The 23,106-nt window shown below is 37.7% G+C and overlaps 1 protein-coding gene across 7 annotated transcripts in view; it reads right to left on the bottom strand.

Moving 5' to 3' along the window:
* Nucleotides 1–8,712: 8,712 nt before the first annotated feature.
* Nucleotides 8,713–23,106, bottom strand: part of B3GALT1 (beta-1,3-galactosyltransferase 1) — a 200,151-nt gene continuing 185,757 nt past the window's right edge. For all 7 annotated transcript variants that reach the window (XM_026852551.1, XM_026852547.1, XM_026852548.1 and 4 more), the window contains 2 exons: nucleotides 10,519–10,557; nucleotides 8,713–9,951 (listed from right to left, as the gene is read on the bottom strand). In XM_026852551.1, coding sequence (XP_026708352.1) covers nucleotides 8,742–9,722 — 981 coding nt within the window. In that variant the 5' untranslated portion in view covers nucleotides 9,723–9,951; nucleotides 10,519–10,557 and the 3' untranslated portion in view covers nucleotides 8,713–8,741. The remainder of the gene's footprint in view (nucleotides 9,952–10,518; nucleotides 10,558–23,106) is intronic.

Genomic DNA, 23,106 nt, shown 5'->3' on the forward strand with positions numbered 1-23,106 from the left:
TGTATTGTTTTTGTTTGTAGCTTATTTTCATAGAGTTGGTGTTTCTTAGTCATGAAGGTTTTTGTTACGGAGTACCCCTGGAGTTCAAGACAAGAATAAACATCTAGAGCTTAAACTGAAGGTGAATAGACATCTAGATATTTTATAGTCTAATACATACATGTTCAGATTAACCTGTGGACCTTCTTCCACATGACTTGTTTTAGCAAATGACTTTGCCGTAAACAAGGACAACAGTAGTAATCCCACACTAGCTACCTCAGCTGCACACGTGTGTTTTTTGGGGGGAGGGTAAGGGTAATCAGTTTACATTTACTTAGTCTGATCATTCTTCTAAGCATGTGGATGGATATATTTTCTACATGATGTTTCTGACATTCACCTATCTCTGAGGTACAAATATACAGCAATACCTGTCATGTTAGGCACGTTTTTGTCTCGTGTGAATGGTGAGGTTTTTTGATCTTGTTTCTGTACTGAAAAAACAAATAGCCAATAACTGTTTCATCAAATACTGGCTAGCAAGGCTCAGTTTGTTTTCCTATAGATACTACATGTTCAAACCCCCTTTTAAAGGAATCTGTGAACTGTTGTGTAATTTATTGCAGCTAATTAACACAAGCCAATACTTTTACAAGTAATTAAATCAGTTTTAAAATGTTGCACGACTCACCCATCTGTTTCAGGTAACAGCTAAATTGCAGTATAATACAAATTAAAATGTATCTTTCCATAACCTGTACATCTAAGTATATGCCAGCGCTTGCATTGTGTGCATGTATGTTCCTCTATTAAAAAATGTAATTTTAATTACATGCTGTATATATTCTTTATTCTAGATCATTAGTTTTTATCCCCATGTGTAGAAATGCTGAATCCAAGCAACAAGGCAGTAAATAATACTGGTTTTTAATGACCAATTAAAGCAGCCTATCATCAACCTTGGCATCAGCTGAGTTTGTAATTCAAAGTACAGATATGCTGTAATTGGTTAGAATAAAATGGTGCTTGGGAAGTATCAAGTCAGCCTCGTCAGTACAGGGTACCGCTCCCCACAGGCAGCAATACTTCATTTCATAAACCATGCTGCAACCAAAACTTGATAAAACTGGAAGCTAAATAAGTGGTTCCAAAGTGATGGCAACCATATCAAGCCTCAGCACACCTCACTGACTTTATCCTGAATGATCTGGACCTTTTAGTGGCCTTTGTGGGGGGAAATGGTTCTATATAAGGAAATTAATTAACTAGATACTTTTAAAAATAGCATGGGTATGTTGACACCTACCATGTCTGTACTCTAGCCGTGTATTTCCAGATGCTAGGAAAAGTTAGTTTTGTGTTTTAAATGTGGTAAGACAAGCTGTCCTGTCTGGTGAAACTAGTCCAATAATGCGGTTGTTGATACCTCAAAAATGGACTTAGAAGAGTACTGCTGTGCCTTCATGCAAATACTCTTGCAATAGGTTCCATGCCAGATGTCTGACTATTAGAAAGATACGAGGAAAGTGGAGGCAACATAGTGAGCAGAAGCAGATAAAAAGATTAAAACATTGAAATTACAGATTAAGGTATACTTGATTAAATGGAAGTGAAAATGAGATGTGAAAAAATGTTTGAATTCAAGGTTATGTGAGGAAGGAATGTAAAAGGAATAAGGAAAAGAAAACATACAAAGAAAGTTTGTGATAGCAAGATCTTTGAGGCTGTGCAACGATCTCTGAAGGCAGAGGCAAGATGAAAGATGATGGACCTGTGTTTTCCATATACCTAAAACTAGACCAGGCAATACCAAAGAAAAGGTTCTTGAAGAATCTAATTCAAGGGGTACTTGTTCTCTTAAACTCACTGAATTAACTTGGCCAGATATTGGACAGCATAGGACTGTAAACCCTTCAGGTAGGGACCATCTCATCATAAACTGTATTCTTATTTTTGTGTCTGGTTTGAAAGGATACATTAGATTGTTTGGATTCTTCCAGATGAATGAAGTTTAGGAAAGGCATCATTATATCACCGTTTTTTTCTCCAAGGCAACGACTGCAAAAATGAGAGCTGTGTATGGAATGAAAAAGGAGTGATTGCAAGAGGTAGGTATGGCCCTCTGGGGCTCTTGCTCTCACCAGTGGCATGTATTTGTTAGTGTTGCCAAACAGACTTTTTATGAGCAGAATATAACATGTTTGTGAACTGGCAGAGAGCCAAGTGATAGATAACACAGATCTCTCTCCTGTCAAGAGTTAGTGTTATGTGCCTGCTTTCATGGCACAGATTACAAACCAGTAGGTCCCATGTTCTATTTTGTCTTCATAAGGAGTAGGCTTAATGGGAAATTGGAGAGATTGCTACTTGCTTTGTATTCCTGCTTGTGTTTGATAAGAGTTTAAGTTTCTGGTGAGTGAAGTACTGTCTGGAATACAGTGTTCTTCCCCAGAAACTTTGATGATATTTCAGTTGATGTCACTGTGAGTAGGTGTAAGACCTGGGTTGGACACAGAGAATGAAATTCAGCTCTTTGTAAACAGGTACAAATCCATTGAAACTGATGGGGCTTCTGACTTGAATCAAATCTGATTTGCCTCACACAGCTCAATCCAAATGCAGTCTGCAGTAGGGCAGGTAGTTGAGACCAGTGTTTTACTTCATTGCTCCTTGAATATGTATGAGGATAAAATCTAATGGATAATGGATAACTGGTGAAAATTCTTGGTGAAAATTCTTGCAATAGATTCTTTTTGAGGGGGATTTTAATGAAGGTGAATAAATAATAAAAAATCTTAGAATGTTTCGAAATGTTTTATACATTTTGGCTCTTGCTACACTTTTGCACTGCGTTTCTTTTAATATGTTCCTATAAATGTCTTATGCTAAGCAAGAATCAATGCATGATCTGAGCATGATGTACTTAGATCCCAATGGCTGGTGTATCAAGATGGATGAGTCCAGGCACAAGTTGTGGCTTATCTCACTTACATGGCTGCTATCTTTATTGCCAAAAGAGGATGGCTTTTGTGCTAAACAATTTTGTACTCTGGGTCTGCTAGCACTTCCCTAACGATACTGTAGGGAGCTCTCTGCTTCCCCCTTGCTTTTCCTGCTATATTAAGGTGCCTGAGAGCACAAAGTCTGCTTTCTGTTTGAGGAAAGAAAATAAGTAAATAGGCCAGAGAAAGGAATTCCTAAAGACAAAAGGGACGTAAGGATTGAAATTATTCTCGATAGTCTTGATTTAGCTGCAGATATGTTAGGTGTTACCCAGCACACCTCAAGTTTGGGATATTTTCTTCCCCTAAATAAAAATTGTCTGCTTTACAAAACCCTTGCACATAATTCTGCACAGCTTGATATGTAACACTGCCTTTGCAGAATAAATGCTCAAGGATAAATCTTGCATGACAAATAAATCGCCTCTTGCTCTCCTTAGCTCTTTCAGGTGAGGCAGAGATATAATGTGGAGTCAGCTAACATGCAGACCTAGCAGAAAAATGGATCTTTTCCTGCATTAGGCATGTCATCAGAGGAGATACTTGAGACAACTCTATTACAGGTGCAGTTGAATCAATAAGGCATATTCATTGTTTTCCCCAGATGACTCCTTACATTTCAAAAATTCCTATTTTTAACAAGAGGAAAGTAAGCAGATATTATTCAGTACAATGTTTCATGTCATACAGATCTCCTTTTCTGGCATATTGATGCTTGAATAAGTCAACTTCAGCTCTTTTAAGTTTTTTTTTTTACACATTTGTTTCACTAGGACAGTGCAAATATCTATGGAAATCTATGACAATCAATTAAGTAAATGAGGAAATAGAATGCTTGTAATTAAGATAATCAAATTACATGAAATCCACCCTACTATTGCTAATATCTGTATATCTCCAAGCTGTATATTAAACACCATGTAAGTGTTGCAATTAGGCTGCTGTAGTGAAAACGAAAGAAAAATTAAAATGATTGGAGAGGTTTTTACTGTATGTGAATGAAAACAACAATCGTTGTTTTAAGGCATTTAGTAATAATTTGCTGCAGACACTCTGGGATGCCTCAGGACTCAGAAGCAGCTGAAGCTTACTACAGAAACGGGTGACCCAAAGTAAGTACACTTTGGTTTGCAAAAGCTATGTTTCTTCTCAGGAGTGTATGTTATTTTCTCCTCAATTTCATGAATGAGTTTGGGTTACTGAGCTCTAAAACCAGTAGTCAAAGAGGTTAGATACTTCATTGTAGATAGGAAACTGCAAAGGGCAGAATGGAGAGAGAGGAATTATTCTGACTAGCTCTTCAAATACAAGAGACTTTGTCCTGCTTTTGTATTCTTTTGTGTTTGTATTTTGATGTGAAGACCCAAAGGTGTCTCAGGCTTTCCTACCAGACAAAACAGCATGTTAATATAGTTATATTAACTGGGAGACAAACAGTAAATGAGTCTAACTGGATAATCTGGGAATATTCAGATTGTGTTGCTTCATTTCTTTCCTGGTGCTTTTTGGAGGCCTGGGGAATCAAAAGCCTTGGTCAGGGTCAGTGTCTGGCTCTAAGAAGCCAGGGGAGGACCCGGTCCCTCTGTGTGGATACCCCCGAAGCAATCACACAGCAACTTCAAAGTGAGTTTATTGTGGTTTTCCTCAGATGTGTTTTTTGGGACATTCGCACTTTCTCTTTTTCTCCTGTGTGTAGTTTTAATGGCTGTAAGTACATGCATTAAGGTAGCACGGGGGCAGTGGAAGTGTTAAGTTTCAAGGCCAAGGCATTCAAACAGCTTTGCCACCTTGGAACTGCTGAACATCAGCCTCATTAGCTGGGGATGCCAAAGCAGCTGAATAGGGCAAAACAGATGATGAACCCTTCTGCTAATTTTCCAGGTATTGCCACGGCTGTTTTAACACTTAAGTCTTTGGTGTCAAATGAAGTAGTATGCCTCATCAGTATGGACATCAGCTTGATGAAGTTGTTGCACAAATAATGAATAAAAGTAATATTTTTGTTGTGTTTATTTTTTCAAATTATTTTTAAAAAATCTGCTTTTACAGCACAATACTTTTCCCTATGACAAATGAGCCTATTCACTGATACTGCATTTTTCAGATCATAATATTTACATTTCTAGAAAGAAGTGAAGAAAACTTACAGGACACCTTCAATTTTTCATTTGATTTTGTTCTTATTTTTTTTTATTATTTGACATTGATACAAAAAAATAGTATCTTGATTAGCAGCTTTGCTGGCAATCCCACAAAACTGTAAATAATACTTTAATCTAAAAGAATGCACTCCTACAGACACTATAGATAAAACAATATATACAATTTAGACAAATAAATACATAAGTACAGCCAGTCATATATAATGATACACCTAAAGTTCGGTTACTGTTGACAAGCTTTTCTAGTTAATTACACTCTTCATTTACAAATTGCCATTGCCATCTACATTGTAAAGACAAAAAAAAACCAACCAAAAAACAACCCCGTAAAGAATCAAAATTGATACTTAACATTATTATTAGAAAAGATGGAAAATGCACCTTGAGACTTCTGTTTAAATACTCTCATGATTTTAGCAAAAAATGCTTTTGTGAACATCATCTCCTTAGAGAGGCATTTTTCCACTACCTTCTTTGCTCAGTGTGATTTATTCACATAGGTTTTGGAATGGAAATTTGATTCTAGTCAAACTTTTGCAGTGACTAGAAGCCAGCAGTTAACCAAGTTGTCATTTGTCCCATGCCTGTTTGTGAAACAAAATGACCCTTAAATAACATAGATATTTCTTCTGACTAAAGGAAACCTAATGCAAACACTTGCTTGTTAACAGTGTTTACCCCACGTGGCACAAATACTGAGTGGAAGGGACAGTAAACTGCCCCTATGAATAGACGTATTGCTCCCTTTCTAGATCCAGGTTGCAATACTGCAATATTAAATAATAAAATCTGTTATGTAAGTGTAACAAGCTAGTGAAGTCTAGTATGAGAAAATTAATAGAAGTAGAAAATTAGGCTTTTGTTGTGTTCTTTTAGATTCACTTGACAATAAAAAAAAAAAATCTTGTACATTCAGAAGTTAGGGCACACATGCTTAAGGCTCTTGAAACACTGGACAAATATAATAACTAAGCTCCATGCATAACAGAATACTACATAGCAAGCAGACTCTACACATATATACAGCTGAATACAGAATAAAATGCCTTAGAAATATGTACATCAATTTCAAGATGAACATTTACATTTCTGTTGAAGATCTATCTCTAAATGGCAGGAAATATATTTTTTCACATACTATTTTCAAGGTGTACCTTCCAATCACTAATGCAGTCTACTTGTACTAGGAGAAATTCAAGGCTGTCATGCTGCTTGAGCCCTGAAGTATCTGGATTGGGAGCCCTGCTGTCCTCTTGGTTACTAACTAAAGGCCACAGAAGCTTCAGCAGGAGAAGTAAGGCCACCAAATCCACTCAGCTGTAAATTCAGAAACCCCAAATTGCTGCACAGTGCAGAGGGATAGCAGAAGTGATTGCAGCCTGTGGGTTGAAATTATTACAAAGTGTGTTTCCGGTAGGATGGCATCTATACTGTCTGATTTACCACAGGGCTGGGGATGAATTCTTCTCTCGTTTCCCTTCCTAAACAAGCATATTCTGGGGCTTGGGTAAGGAAAGCTGAACTTCACCCAATCTGTGTGTGTTATATTCATCTAATGCAATTAGCTGAACCTTGTTTATCTAGAGTTTGACAGGAAGCAAGAGCAACTTTAATAGGGACTAGGTCAACTAGGGAAGGATAAATCTTAATTATGCTGCAAGTGGTTCAGTATTTTTAAATAAAATTACCAACTTTCATTTATGAAGGGTGCACCAGCTCCTGTTGATTAGAAGTAATTCCTGTCTGTTGTATAGCTTCACCTTTAGATCTGAACTAGATTTAAGACTATTACTGCTTGTGACTTGAAGGCCGGGTACACTTTACCTTACTTACAAGTAGTTCCTTTCAAAACAGTAGTGCTATATCTGTAAATAAGGCTAAAAAATTGTCATGAAACAGCAAACCTTTTGGGATAGCATCTTCATTCCTCTATGACTGGTCTAAAGTGCTATGTACACCTATGGCAAAATCAGGTCAGAGTTTTCCTTTAAATTCTTATTGTTAATTTCTGACAACTTTATAGGTATCCTGAATAACGTACCAACTTAACAGTTTTTCATATGTTACACATAATGCCAGCTGAAATGAATGAGACTTTTCTGTGTGCTGTGGACAGTGTGAGTAATCTGCAGCTAATATTATATTTGGTGAGTTTTGTATCTTTATAACTTGACTGTGAATTCTTCATTCTAAGTTATTTGCTGAGCGACGTCATACTTTAGCTCTTTGTTAGAAGATGGTGCTGAAAGAGAGATAGCTTAAATTTACTGAAGATTTTTCCAGGAAAGAATTTTCATGACATATCACTAACATACATATTCATATTCAAAACACATAATGAAACTTGAATAAAATCTTGTGTATTTGATTTCTGTTTCATGCTCTGCAGATCTCTTAAGCAGGACGTCAGTGAGTATTGGCTCCGTGATGAGTAACCTGGCAGCTGCGGATTTGGAACAAAGGCTAGAATTTGTTTAATAGGTGATTCTTAAAAGCCCTTTTTTTTTTTTTTTTTTTTTTTTTTTTTTTTTTTTTTTTTTGACAAAATTTTACTTTTCTACCCCATTAAAAATCTGGTAGAATCTCATTCATATATGTACTGTAGCAAAAAGTAGAGCTTACCCTTAAAAAACTGCTTTTCTGTTACTCTTTTTAGATAAATAGTGCACTGACTGATGTTAAAGAAATATGCTGCTTATTGACACTGTTATCATTCAATATAATTATATATTACTAAGCAAGATGGTTAATGGAGAGATCCGCCGATACTAATGAGAAACATTGCACTTGCTTTGAAATGAAAAGTTAAAGGATATTCAGAATTTTCTCATGTAGTTTTAAGATAGTTTTTCATACATCTCCCCTGTCTTATTTCACCTACAGATTCTACTTAATTTTAAAATTGTATTATATCTTCTAGGGGCTACTTTAGGGAGTGGAAAGAAATGGGGTATCTTCTGAAATAATTTAAAGGAATACCATTTGGTTCATAAAAAACATACTTGGGTGTGTGGGTTTGTTTCTAAGGCCTACGAGACTTTGATGGTCTTACCTGTCTAAATTCTGCTGTATACCTCAGTAAGCTGTTTGGGAATTACACACGTTGTACTATAAAATATATATGTCAAGATAGGTGTATAAGCTCAGTGCAGATGTATACCGCCCAATTTATTAACAAAGATCTAAATAGAGATGGTTGTTATGTGTCAAAAAGGAATAAAAGTATGCTTGTAATTCTTCATTGCCTAAGGCCTGAGCCTTATCTCGGAGCCTGGGGCATGAACTGTTAAGCAGCTCAATAGTTTATTACTGTCCTTTTACATACAGGTGTAGGAGCTGATATATGTAATAGAGAATAATATACAAAATCTGAGATTTGACTCTAGATCGTTTTGGTTGGTGTAATGTCCTTATGAAAAGAGCCTGAAGTCTGTAAACCAGTAGTCAAAACGAGAATGAAAAATCAGTCATTAAAAATCCTCTCACAGTTAATACCCCACAGTTTAACCTGTAAATCAGCAGATCACTTTGTCAAAAAATAACCAGACTAAACCAAAATTAAAAAAAAAAAAAGGTATTTACATCTGTAAAAATCTTAACATCTAAGATGTTTCTTGCTGGACATGTCATTCCAAATTCTGTGCATTTCTTCTGGTGTTATCTGATGCACTGTGATCACCCTGCGGTACCTGCACAAGCTGTAGGCCATTTTCCAGTGATTGAAGCCACTGTTCTGGAAGGGGTGAATGCCCAGCTTCCGAAGACAGAGTCCAACATACACATCTTCAAGATGAAGTAGTCTGGTATGAAGGGAGGTTTTGTAAATCAGTTCTGCTACGTCAGCTGAAAAAATGTAGCCGGTGCCTGAACAGAAGGGTGGGTAATTGCTGTCGGGATACAAATCTCTTGGCATATACCACTTACTGCGAACATCTCTTATTGGTCCTCCGTTTATGACGTAACCAGTGAAGTACCTTCTCCTTGGCTTGGTGTTAGGTTTGAGCAGCTTATAAATAAGATTATCCATATTTACAAAAATATCACTGTCTGTCTTCATAACATACTTTGCTTTTGAGCAAAATGTTGCTACCCACCTCATCCCCATCAATGTTTTCAGAGTGAGGTTATGATAAGAGTCGATAAAATCCTCCACAATAATGTCATGAAAAATTTGGCTTTCTTGCTCTACCATTTGATTTAACACAGGATCTGCATTTTTTCCAAGAAGAAATAGTGTGGCGATTTTAATTCCTTTAAAGTTGTTTTCATCTCCCCATGTTTCTCGGATGGCTTGCCTTGCATCAAACTCTTTGTGAGTTGTGCTGATAAGAATGACCAAGAAAGGGGCACTCTTCTCACATTTGTTGGGTTCATTGATAAGAAAGTCAAAGGAATGTGGATTTATAGGTCGAGTTCTTATGTTGCCAAATGAAACATTTTTTCTGGCTATGGATATGCTGCTGAGCTGTCTGTGGCCAGTGTAGGAAGAAGTAGGACGAGTTATACTTAAGTACCAAAGAGCGCTTGCCCAACAAACTACTGTCAAAACGTATAAGCATGAGACCTTTGAAGCCATTGTGCCTCTAGCTCTTCTATTTCATGTGATGAATAAATAGCCTTCGTACCATGAGTACACCTACGTCCTGAAGAGGCACCATATTATTAATGAAACTTGAAAGTTCGATATAGAAAAGTAACTCTGTAATCATTCATGGATCTCATGTAGGAGCTATTAACCCTGATGATACTCAGCTTTTCTTCTTCTACTAGCAGCGGCTTCCATTTCTTGGAATTTTCTGTTATTTCTGAAAAATATGAAGGAAAATTTTCCATTGCTAGATCATAAAAGCCTAGGGCAAGAAAAATTAAGCTTAAATATGACTGGCCATTAATAAGCTAAGCGTCTTAATGCATTTCTCAGCCTTTTTTTTCCTCATGAGGTACCACAATAGAAGATAAGTATGCTAGAATATAGCTATATAACTGAAGTAATGATTTTATGATTGATAATTTCTCATAGATAGTAATACATTAAAAAATTTAAGCATGCATAGCATGTTGTCTATTAAGATAATTTTAAAGGTATATGAAAATAATTTTATCTTTTCTAGCATTTTCTTGCTTCCTAGCTTTTTTTTCTGGACAATCTTTCAAAAATATGCCATGGAACATTTTCAAATTATTTAAAGAATGAAAAATACTGTACTTTATTTTAGGGTTAATAGCGTTAGTGGCAACTATGCACATGAATACCTTCAAATCTCATTTGGTCTAAATGTTATTGTCTGTCCTGCTAACAAGAGCACACTTTGGTGGAAATCAGAGTGGGACTGGTTGGTAAAGGTACAGGAGAGGGATATGTATAGTCTTACCCGCGTAAAGATCAGCACTCGAGTAGACTCCATAAAAGTCTAGAAATAAATTAACACAATTCAGTTATACTTGGCTTCCTTCTCCTCTCCCCCCAGACTAGTCTTTACTTTCCATGAGGAAATAGCATCTGTATACCCCGTAAGTAAACCGGGGCGGGCGGTGTGCAGCCGCGGGGCAAGGGTTGGTGTGCCAGCACCAGGGAGCTGTGAGGCTTTTCGGGATCCAGGGCATGTGCCAGCCCTGAGGCTTCCTTTGCTCTTAGCGTGTTTTCTGGGAACCGGTTTTGTTTATCATCATTTCATGCAAACGAGACAAGCTGCGTTAAGCCCACTGGATCAGTGCTGACTCCTCCAAGGCATGCCAGTAGCTGGAGTGCCGCAAGGCTCCATGTTGCTGGGTTTTACCATTGCATTGCTTCAGAGCTAAAGGACAGTAGAAGCACGCAACAGATAAGCTTTAACCAAAAGTCTTTGAAATATTTAATATTTACTTTGGATAGAACAAACCATACATGTATTCAGATAAAAAGATAGAAGCCCTGTCTTAGAAACATACTTTGTTTCCACACTGCTTTGACACATTGCTTGGATTACATAACAACGCTTTTTAAGGAGCCCGTGGCTCCCCACACCCCTCGTTGCATATGTATGGTCTCTTTTTCCCTTTCTCCAAAAGCAGATGAGTGTGTAGCCTTGGACGTGGCCCCGTGGCAGAGCCTCCTCCCAGGTGATCTGTTGCTTAGGGTTTGTGCAGACAGAGCTCCCCCACGTCTAGGCAGGCAGGCTATCAGAGTTCAAGGACTGTTATCCTGTGTCACTATTTCACACCGAGGTGTAAAAACAGCAGAGAAACAATCTGAACTTTTGCTAAATATGTGAAGACTATAATCTCACAGATTCTTATAGCTAACGCTCTCCTGCTCGTCTTCATGACATGCCCTTTTAGTTATGACCAGAACCCACATACCCCTCTCCTCCTCCATGAAATAGGATAATGTGAATTTGTGGCCTGTTTCAGAGCTTCTTCAGTTTCAATTGGTTTTGCCCTATAACTGGGGCAATTTGGTGAGGCAGAGGTTGACTGTGATCTTCTTTGCTACTTGTCAGGAATTGAGGTTTTTGATCTTTTTCCACCAAGCAGTAGCAGTATATTTAAGTGAGCCCTTTAATTGCCCCACAGGGCTAAAGAACGTACAGATCTTGGCGCATGCATGTACATCCTTGTAAACAAATACAGTTATGACAAATATATACACAAATGCTATTGTAATATTGTCTGGAGAGGGGATCTGTCCTGCAGTAATTCCTCACTGGGATCAGTGGCATACAGTTCTGAGAAAGGCAAAACGCATCCCTGATTTGGTAGGTTCGTCTTCTTTCTGGCTCTGTTGTGAATCTCTGATATCTCATACTATGTAGGTCAGTGTTCTTAAAGGACTCCAGCATTAAGGTCTCACAAATACTTCTAATACTCTGCACATGATGAATTATTTTAGGAAACTATATATTGCACTCTCTAAACATGTACATTCTTCTACATCTTTTCTGTAATAAAGGTAAGTGCATTAGTTACCATGAATACTGTGAAGATATCTGAGGGAAAAGAAAACTGTAACCAGTGCTTCTTACAAACTACAAAATTACATAAAATAGCTTTTCAGTTCAGCAATGTCATGGTTGCAATATCCAATCTTGTGTGCTCTGAAAGCATTAGCAGCAACAAAAGCCTTACACCATTTTGAAGAAATCTTCCAAGCTATTGTAGGGAATTTTTTGCTCAGTTATGAAATCGACAGATAACTGTCCAGGATAATATTTCTTATACTTGCCCTTGGATTGCTATCTCTTGAAATACATTTAGCTTTTTCTGTTCTGTGTTTGTTTTTTGGTTTTGGTTTTGTTTTTTTTTTTTTACAGTTTTGCCTTTTTTTTCAAAAGAAAAATAAGAGTTTAGATGGTGTTCTTCAGTTTGGAGTGGTTTATACCATTCCTGTGGTAATTTTTGAGCAAAGTGTAGGTAGTTATAAATAAACTGGCTGTAGTTTTCCTGACAAGCAAAATTTTAGATTTCATTCTTTTTTAAGAAGATTGGGGGTAAAAACAAAAAGAGAGCTTCCTGCTTTCCTGAGATGGGTAACTGCTATTCCCACTCTGCTGTGAGGTGAAGATGTGAAGATTAAAGTTCACATTCCTGCTCTACCTGAGCTTTTTGCTCTATATGGGGAACAGATTTGGAAGAAAATAGCACAAACAAAAATCAAATAGTGCAAATACAAAACAAAATTTACTGAGGAGTCTTGGTCCGCTATTTTAGCTGGGATTATTGTCACCTTCATTACTGACCTCTCTCTCACTCTTTGTAGGATGACAGATGGGATTAGATAAGTAGCTATGTTGTGTGTATTTTTTTGGCCATTAGGGCAAATGCTCCTACAAATTATTTCTGGCAACATTGTTCCTGCACAGTAATTCCAGTAATGTTTAGCTTGCACAAGCAAGAAAATACATAGCTTGATTAGGCAGGGAAACATGAACTAAGCAGTGAAATACATATTTTGTGATGAATTAGCAGTCAAGAATTTCAGAGGTTGCCAAATTCTGTTATTAAATATGATGCTAATTCATCAAGGACTTGAACAAGTGCCGAACACGGGCTTTCCTAGAATTCCTCCTGTGTTGCAGGTATCTTGCACAATTATTCAGTTTGTGACAGCAAACCTTTTCCCCGTCATGTGTTGTGATCTGAAACTAAACTCTTCCACCATGCAATATGCGGGACTTGTATATCAAGGGTGTGAATCACAAGGAATGAGATCAGAGTGTAAAATTTGTGTTAATTACTCATTTGGAAAAGAGGAAGAATAAGGTATGTGAACTAAGGTCACTACTTTAATCTAAATAACAACTGAAAGCACTTCAGTGTCTTCATGTTATTGTGGTTCCCTTAGCAGTTTGCAGAGAAGTTCTTCAGACCATTTTTAACCTAGTCAATAGTACATATATCAAAAGCTGCCTTAAGGAGCAAATTAATTAATACATTGTGTTTCTAGTCCTGCTACTGGATTCAGTATATTGCCACCATAAGGATGACTTTTTTTTTTTTTTTTAAGTTTTGCCATGATATTCTTGAATTTGGTGTTGAAATTTGGAGACCCTCTAACAGCAGGATATAGGTTGTCACAGAGAGAGCAGAAAGCTTTATCAGCTTTGGATATTTTTGTCTGTTGGGTTAGGGTGTGTCATGTTTGGGAACATTGGCACAGGTAAAGGGAAATGTCACCTCCTTTCCTTTGTTCTATGGGGTAAAAGAAAGCTTTTAGCAGGGCAGCAGCAATGTTAAGCTCTTGGATTCTTGTTTTTAAAAATGTTTTAATTCAATCTGACTCTTTCCCCAACCTGACTGTCATGCTATAAGTAATCAAAGGCTCAAGCTTTGCTAGGGTAGATGATTGTAAAAAGCAAATGTTTAGCACCGTGTTTCCATATTGTGACTCAAAGTTCTGCACTTAATTGCACTATTCACAGCTCATGCTGTGTGAACCAGTGAAGCCACTGGGTCAGAGCACAGAAAGCAGTACTGTGTAACTTCTGTAAGTAATTGACCTGATGGAGACTGAATATTTGCAGTAAACCTTTTACGAGCTGACTGTACATCAAGAATAATTCTCCAGATAATGAGCACATTCCAGATTCTCACTAACTCTTCACGGGCAATTTTCAGGCAGACGTCAAATGAGTTCAGCAAATGTTACTCGCCAACTGCAATATTTTGCCAATATTCTGGAATGCTGCTGTGTCTGCTGAGAGGTTGTCGATCTTTTTCTTTCAAGAAATCCCTTCCTTTGTAAGTGCGGTTGCATTAATGTAACTCGATCATGCTGGATGCACATGATAGAAACCACAGGTCTTGAAGCCTGGTGTATTGCCATAGTTGTAATCCAGCCCGTGTCAGTAGCTACTGCTGAGGCTTAACGTAGGTGCTGAATGGAGGCAGTCAGGATGCTGAGCCCCTGGGATGATGCTGGGTGAGAAGCCGAGGGAGGCCACAACTGCTCATTCTGACACCCAGAAGCCTGTTAGGCGGAGCATGACTGAGTCCAATTAATACTGTGTATCTCTGCCAAAACGTACCTATTCCTTTCCATAGGAAAAAAAAAAAAAAAAAAAAAAAAAAAAAAAAAAAAAAAAAAAAAAAAAAAAAAAAATTTAGCAACTGTAGCAAACTCTTCTCATTTTCCCCGAAGAGACATTTTTGTAAGAGTTTTCTATGATCATGGGTTTCATCTGTATGTAGACCAAGACACTGAAATATCTTCACCATTTATGAAGTCCTTAAATTACCTCAGGAAAAGTCTGTGTTTATTACTGAAGCTTGTTGAGAAGATAATTATCATGAACATTAAGAACACATCTACAAAGAAATCTGGGGATGCTGTTGTATTCTTGGCTTTATGTTTTCATAGTAATTTCTTGAGGAAATTCTGGACAGATGGCAGAGGTGATTTAACAGGAGATTGCAAGCTCCTCTCTGGCAACTTCATTTGAAGGTTTCTTAAATGTTCCAAATGCTTTTGCTGTGCCTGGGTGTAATGGACCTGAAACCAAATCAGTGCTGCAAAGACCTTGCTCTCCAGAATATATATGGAAAGGGATTGTAATAGATGTAGGAGCCACAGTCTTGAGTTGAGGGGAGGAAAGTACAAGCATTCATTTCAGGTCCATGTTTTTTAGAAGAATCAGTTCTACTTTGGGGGGTCCCAGCTGTCATATGTTAAAAGAGGGTGTCTTCCCTGCTCTTCCTTCAAAGGCAATGAGGACAAATATTTTCTGAAAATCAGGCTGTTTTAAGATATGCTGTTTGTACCTAGAGAATCATTCCTTATTCACAGAAATATTGATGATGGGCTTTACCCTAAGCAGTAACTGAATGTGAAAGCAAGAATTTGCACCAGTGATTATTTCATACTAACAGTTCTCATGAAAGTTGATTTGCAGATGGTTTATGTTGTATTTCATCACTGAATTAAAGAACTGATCTCTGGAAATAAATTTGAGATTTAGAAATTATTTTTCAATAATTACTGCCCACACTTAATGTGAAAGAAAGGTAAGAATGACTATGCATTAGGGAGTTTTATGTAAAGCTTCTAAGTCTTATATAGGGAAAATGCAAGTTTTAGAATTTTCAGTAGATGTGCCCATGCTAGTGAAACTTCTCTAACCTTTAAAGAACTACTGCTGAGTCTTTTTAAGAGTTAAAAGTTAACTCTACATGAAAGCAAATATGCATGTGAGTGACTTTTTTGTATTTTCCACTGCTTTTTCAGTGAATGTATCTCTATGAAATAAACAGGATTTTCTGTTCTTTTTCAAGAAGTGCTGAGACAGCCTAATTAAAACAATTAAACTGTGTTTTCATTGCTTTTTTCTCATGCTTAAGAATGAATTATGAACCTATTTTTTCTCCACAAAATAATTTGCAAGTTAAAAAGTTAACAGTTTCCACCATGACTAAGCTGTGAAGTGCGATTTTTCAGTTGGAGAAGATCAAACAGTTGAAAGAAATATTCAGGAATATTTTGATCAACATCAATGTCAGATTTACCATGGCTGAGGAGAGTGGGATAAGTTACTGGTTAGGAAATGTGAGCTTGGCATGAAGGACCATTCCTTTGCTGGCAATGTACAGAGGTAGGATCTCAGGGTTGGTTTGAGCAGCTTTTCTCTCTGGCTTGGTTTGTACACCAGGAGCTTTGTAGCTATAAATTCCCATCCAAGTTTTGCAGCTCAGGAAGTATTTTCTATGCAGAAGATATTTCCCTGCTTTCTCTGAGCAATGACTTAAAAGCTGCTAGGTTGGCCACACACACTGCTCAGTGATTTTCATATACACAGAGCACCCCTCAGGGAATTGGGTGATAGCAATTGGTCTCAGCATGACTGGAAAGTAGCTGTCTTCTCTTGTGGTGACTAGGAGCCTGGTCTGCACCAGATGTGCTATGTGGGGCTTCTGTAGCTGCATTTTCTTCCTAGTAAATCTGACTATGAATAAAACTGGCCTTGGAGAACCCACTGTGCTGGTGGTGGAGGACAAAGTGGTGATGCACAAGCTTGAATGTTGATTTAAACTGGACACTGTGCCTGTCTGGGTTTGGGTATTTTATAAAAACAAAACATACACAGTTGGATTGCTAACAAGAAGAAAAGTATGATTTTTGTAAGATTCATAGGATTGAATTTTTTCTTTATCCCATGTGGCATGTCTGAACATTGTGTTTTCAGTACTCTTCTTATTGTTTTGTTCAGTTTCTGAAATCAAGTCTCTTGGTCATAGTTATTGTATGTTTGTGACAGACTAGTCTTCTCCAAAGTCTCCAACAGTGGTAGCACACAGCTGACTCCATGGGGAAGGAGATGAAAGGACAGACAAGACCCTGAGGACTGTCTGTACGATGGATGGGTTTCTCAAGTTTTAGCAAACCAGCTATGCTTGGTCAGATATTAATTTAGAATGTTTAATAGCTAGATTTTACTCAAGTCAAAATACTATTAGAACTTGGGACATGCCAACTGGCAGTTCTGTCTTGCTGTATTGCTGATTGCAAGTGATTTAACTGGAGCCAGTGCATGCTGCTTTTAATGGCAGTTTTGCTGCAGACTTCAGTAGCAGGCATGTTAGGCATATATCCTTTGCACTAACTAAAGGGGAGAGAAAAGAAATGAAGAACATAAAACGAAAGAGCAGAATAATTTTAAGCCAAAGTAGTTTTCTCTTTTTTCTCTTTTTTCTCTTTTTTCTCTTTTTCTTTTTCTCTTTTTTCTCTTTTCTTTTCTTTTCTTTTCTTTTCTTTTCTTTTCTTTCCTTTTCTTTTCTTTTCTTTTCTTTTCTTTTCTTTTCTTTTCTTTTCTTTTCTTTTCTTTTCTTTTCTTTTCTTTTCTTTTCTTTTCTTTTCTTTTCTTTTCTTTTCTTTTCTTTTCTTTTTCTTCTTTTAAAATTGCCCAGGAGATGTCAAGTGTCAGATCTGTGCATTTTTTTCCATGAATGCTTTTAAGAAACAATTTTTAAAAATACTTTGTGACTTCATGTTGTGATAGGTCATTTCTGATTACATCAATTGTGTCCTGTTACAGCAGTAACATATAAATTGCATCTCAGTATGGTTATAAACTGATGCAAATAATGTATTTCACTTTGGGTTACCATAGCCACAACCATTATTTTCTTTAGCTATTGTGCTGTGTTCTATTGTGAAATCTCACAGCAAGGTTTCTTAACTCATGTCACCACCAAATTGGTTACAATATTTGAAAGTTTAGGAAAAAAAAAAAAAAGGGTGTGTGTGTGTGTTTAAATTCTTTAAAAAAAAAAAAAGTTGAGGAGAAAACCTTTAGAACTGCTTTAACAAAATCTTTATTACTCATGAAAGAATTTTACATAATTTATTACCAGAGTCAATAGGTTAAATTACCTTCAAGTATGAGTGTTTGAAATCAAATATACTGCTGTTCTTGCCTTAAACTTAATTTTCACTATTTGATTTCCTTTGTATTCACAGCAATGCCTGTGAAATGCTGGTCTGGGTTATGACACCAAGAATAGATGACAATGGCCTTGATTCTATAGATGCCTAACCTAGCAGCACTGCCATTCTCAATCTTTGTCACAAAAAAAGAGGAGCAACAATTATGTGAAGACTGGAACACCTGAAATCATAGTGTCTGTGGTGATGATAACTCACTGAATTGGATAATGAACCTACTTCCATAATTCACATGCTATCAGGGGCATTGGAAGAAAAGTACAAGCAATTAAAACTCTTGGGTTTACTGGGAAAAGTTCTAAAATAGTTTTGAACCTGCCCATTAAGGTATGGGTCATAATCCTTGGGGAACTTTGCTTTTAACCTCATCAAAACTGTGGACACCTCAGGCTGGAGACATTGATTATGGCTATGTATAAATACATTTTTATAACCTCAGAGTATAGCTCTTACTGATAGTTACTGTAAATTTTGTAAACAGTGAATTTTGGTGATCATATAGTAGGATAGCTCCAACATTTTGTTCTTAAGAAAAAAAAAAAGTAGATATTAACAGATGTCCAGGGAAATTGTTGGATGTTGTGACACTGTGGCTACATGGGCATTTTTTTTTTCTTTTCCCTGGAAATATTCCCCATGTTGAAGTTTCCCAGAGCCTTGCTCTCTCCATCCAGAACAGGTCGCCGTTCAGTTTTTTTCATGTTTGCATTATAGTAATTAACGTGAAGCTATGTTGTGAAGCATTTGTCACCGTAACCTATTTATAAGTCAAGTGTCAAGTTTCTAATTCCCTTTGTGAAGTAGTTTTGATACATTTAACACAAACTGTTGCTTTCAAAATTGCACCTGTCTCTCACAGAACTGTACCATGAAAAAAAGCCCCAACCAAACAAATGACATTTGTCTTCAGCTTGGAAAATATGGCCCATACTTCATTCAGATGACTTATTTTTTTTTTTTTTTTTTTTTTTTTGTAATTGGTTAGTCATGATTGAGATTCCCCAGTTTATAGGAACTCTTCTGGGCACAGTTTTCTGATAGCATTGCTTTAAATCTGGCAAAGACAAAAACCTGCAGCTGTACGGCAGGCAGGTGGTGGCTGGCCGGGCCCCCTCCCATCCCTTCAGCTGGTGGGTGTTCCTGGGTGCTCCGCCAGCGCCCCTCCAGCTGCAGCACTGGCGCCCGCACTGCCGGCTGGGCTTTCTAAACAAGTTACTTTGCAGAGAAGGGATAGTCCTCTTGGAAAAGTGGGATTTGCCATCTCCTTTGCACTAGAAGGAGCTGGAATGACATTTTATTGGCTTGGCTGTTTGCCTTAAATACAGGGAGTGGTGCTCTCCCGCTAAGGAGGTGGTGTAACCATCAGCTGGTGCACACGCGCTCACAGGCCCACTGACCTTTGCGCAGCTTAGTCCAGCTAAGGGCCAGCACTTCTACCTGTTGGCTATATAAAATTGCCTTTACAACAAAGACTAAAAACATGTTTCTTTTCACTTTGTCATAACTAAATGGTAGATGGGGTTTTGCTTGAACTTAAATGAAAACCTACTTTGACTGGGGATTGAACAAGAAAAATTTCAGCTGCACAAGAGGGCATTTTTTTTGCAAAGCTATTAACATTTGAGAACAAGGTGGTGTCAGGCTCTTTCAGCTAGCACTATGGAGCATTTCACAGACAGGACCCCAGACAGTTTGTCAGCATTTAGTTTTCCCAAAGCTTGCGGTTGAAAGGACCACTGCACAACTTGCACTTACATATTCACAGAACATACACTCATCACAAGAAGCTTATCTCTTGTGGCAAGGATTTAAAAATGGGCTCATAGTAACTGGAGTTTTTTGGATGAATCAAATAAAGGAGTGCATGCTGTAGTAAACTGGTAAATATATATCCTTGTGAATTCACAGGAGTAAATTTGTCCTCATTCTTCTATGATATTTCAAAAGTGCAGCAAATTGTGCTCTCAGCTGAGACGCAAGTTTGAGAAATACTGTTTGGGATCGTAAATGGATTGCTGCCTCCTTAGCTAAACTGTAAACCTATTCTGGGTTATCAGATATGCCTACTTAGTCCACCCTATTTCCCAAAAGAATGTTTCTTTATTTTTCCACTTTTTTCCCTTTACAAAAATTGTGAACATTGTCTATTAGTCTCAGTGAAAGAAACCTGGGTGTCTCTGGAGAAAGCAGCCAGTTAACAGGTTTTCCATTTCTGCTCAGATCAGAGTTTAACTTGAGCCCTGTGAGAATTGTTGGAGGCAAAAATTGAGGAAGTTTTCTCACAAACTGTTATTGATGAACAGTTCGTGAGAATTTCTCAGTTAATAACTCTTATCTCCCAGCTGGGCAGAATATGGCTGATAATCTCTGGTATCTAATAAAGCTGTGAGAAGAACTGCATTCTGGTAAAGAGTAAATCTGAATTCCTGTTTCAACTCACTTTTATCACTTATGTCATTAGAGATGTCCTTCATGTGTACTTTTAAAGTTTTCACTAGGGAGCATAAATTTCAAATCCTGAAGAACTGTGTGAGTAGTCAGGAATGCTAACTCTGATTTCTTACATATTTTGTCTGTGAGCTTTCCTAATTAGGGGTATTTGCAGTGACTGGTGACTAGGAAAATAGCTAAGCAAACTTCTTCTTAATACGTGTGCATGTGTGTTTGTCTTTCTTTCCCTAAACATAACAGGGTCCATTTCTGTGGGCTCATTATGCTGCCAGCACATTTTGCTTTCTCTTTTTCCTATTGTGACTAGGGAAGCGTAACCATTGCAATTGCGACTTCTCAGAATAATTGGAAACTCTCCAGTTGGCTTCTCCACCTGTAATTGTGTTGTCCCTAGTGGGCTGATGCAGGTGTAAATGTAGACTCATTGTCTATATTGAAGGAGTTATCAAAACATAGGCAAAGTAGTGTTATGTAAAGGATGGCCTAAAGCATATTCAGAGTTGAAAACCAGGGAAAGCAGTCTTCCTCCACCTCCCAGCTTGACTTTTACTGAGACTCTACTGTGGCATGGATAAAGCATGCAACTACGGTGCCACTCCAGAGAATATTATGCAGCAACTTGTATGCAGTGTTAACTTTCTGTTGCTCTGCTTTGGTGCATTGTGCCATTAGCATTGCTGATGCCGAGGATGTCTGTGTGCCTTGATTCTGATGCAGCTCAACAGACAAAATTGTCTTTTTATCACCCACTTTTCTTTGGTGTGTGTTGACTTCTGCTTGGATAGGAATATAATGCATTACTGATAGCAATCAACTTTGTGAAGCAATAAACAGTAAACATGTTCTGTCACTGTGCCCAAGGGGAATCATATCATACCTTAGTTATCCATGTATTCAAGGCCAAGCCTTAAGGAGAAAGAGGGTACATGAATATACAGTGTAAAAATATAGATTGCTTCTCTTAACTTTCCATCTGTGGACCTTCAAGAGCTTTATAAACACAAGCTCACTGAGCAGCTGTATACCCCAAGGAGGCAGGTGATACGGTAATAAAATCTGCCAAGCAAGTTAAGGGTCCAAATCTTGATACATACCTCAGGGTTGAAAGGATTAAATAGAGCTGTTTCACAGAGAGACATTTTTCTGGGAGACTTATGTTGCTTTTATAAGAAAAAGATCAAATCCCCCTTTTGACCACTTTCCAGACTTTGGGGGTCCTTAGTCTTTGAGTAGAATCAGAAGAGATTGCTATATAAATAACATCAATTCAGACCTTCTCTGGAGGAAGGTGTTTGGCTTATAGCATGGCTGGAAACAACAGGGATTCTCCTGAGCATGTTTAAACTCTGTGCAAGTTTCCCTTAACATCCTACACCCTTCCCTTGCTTTCAGTGGTCTCCTTTCAACATTATTTTAATCTGAGAGATCTCTTGAACAAAAGAGATTTAAAAGCAGTCTGCAATCTGTGGTTCCATTTATTTCCCAGCTATTCTGATATCAAAGGCAGCACAAAGCAAAAATGATATGAAATGCAATAAAGCAGCTGGCGGGCCAACTGTTGTGGGATCACACAGGCCATGGAAGGAAACTGCTTTGCTGTGTGACCGAATGCTTGATGTGGGACTCCATCAGATGACACAGCCGGTGTCTCTTCTGGCGCCTTCTATCTAGCGAGGAAGAAGGTGTGCTCTGAGTCAATCCTCATATGGAAAAAGCCAGGAAACATGAGGGTTGATGCTAACATCAGTAATGCTTTGCCCTGCTGCTTGGGAGAAAATAATTGATTTCATGGCACACTCATGCAAAGCGGTGTAAGAGCTGCTCGAGAGACAGGGGGTATCTGGCTAAACCTTGCTGGGTACACAGAGGAGGACAGGCAATCCTGCCCGTGGTGTGCAGTGAAGCCTCCCCGTAACCGTATGGTTCAAGGTGAGGGGAGGACAAAAAAATCTAAGTGCATAAAACTTCAAATTATTCTCTAAAAGCTCTTCTTGCTACTGATGCAATGAAGACTAATGCCCCAAAGCAAAGGGATGTAAGTAATTTCTTAATAATTTCTTTTAGTTATGTGGTAACAACATAACTAAGAGCTGCCCCAGTACTTTTAAAGATAACTTCAGTGTTTTATTATTCTTCCTTGCTTGAAGAAAAGCTCTCTCTTTCTCTGTCTTTTTTCTTTGAACAAATTAATTTGCCAGTCTGTATAGCTCAGAGTGCACGTACTTTGGAAAGATGCTGCCATCTGCCATTTAGTTTCCTTTCTAAACTATGATCTTAGACATATATTTTTGGGAAAAGGAAGCCGAGTGGTTGAGTTTATTTTTTCTTTGTGTGAACAACAATGGGAATAATTCCAGAGCCACGCAGTAAGGCTGCTTGAAATGCCACTGCAAAATCACCTTTTCAGTGAGGCATTAATTCATTCTGTGAAAAATATGCACAAACTGGGTAAAAGCTCTATCTCTCCCTGTTCACTGCCTGGATCAATTAAACTCCAAATAGAAAGTTTTTGAGATGATTTAAGTAATTTTTTAATTTTTTTTTTACTTTTCCTAACCTTTATTCTTGACCATCTTCCCCGCCTCTCAACCCCTTG

This window comes from Athene cunicularia, assembly GCF_003259725.1.
Source record: "Athene cunicularia isolate RWA chromosome 7 unlocalized genomic scaffold, athCun1 chr7_part1, whole genome shotgun sequence".
NCBI classification, from domain to species: Eukaryota; Metazoa; Chordata; class Aves; order Strigiformes; family Strigidae; genus Athene; species Athene cunicularia.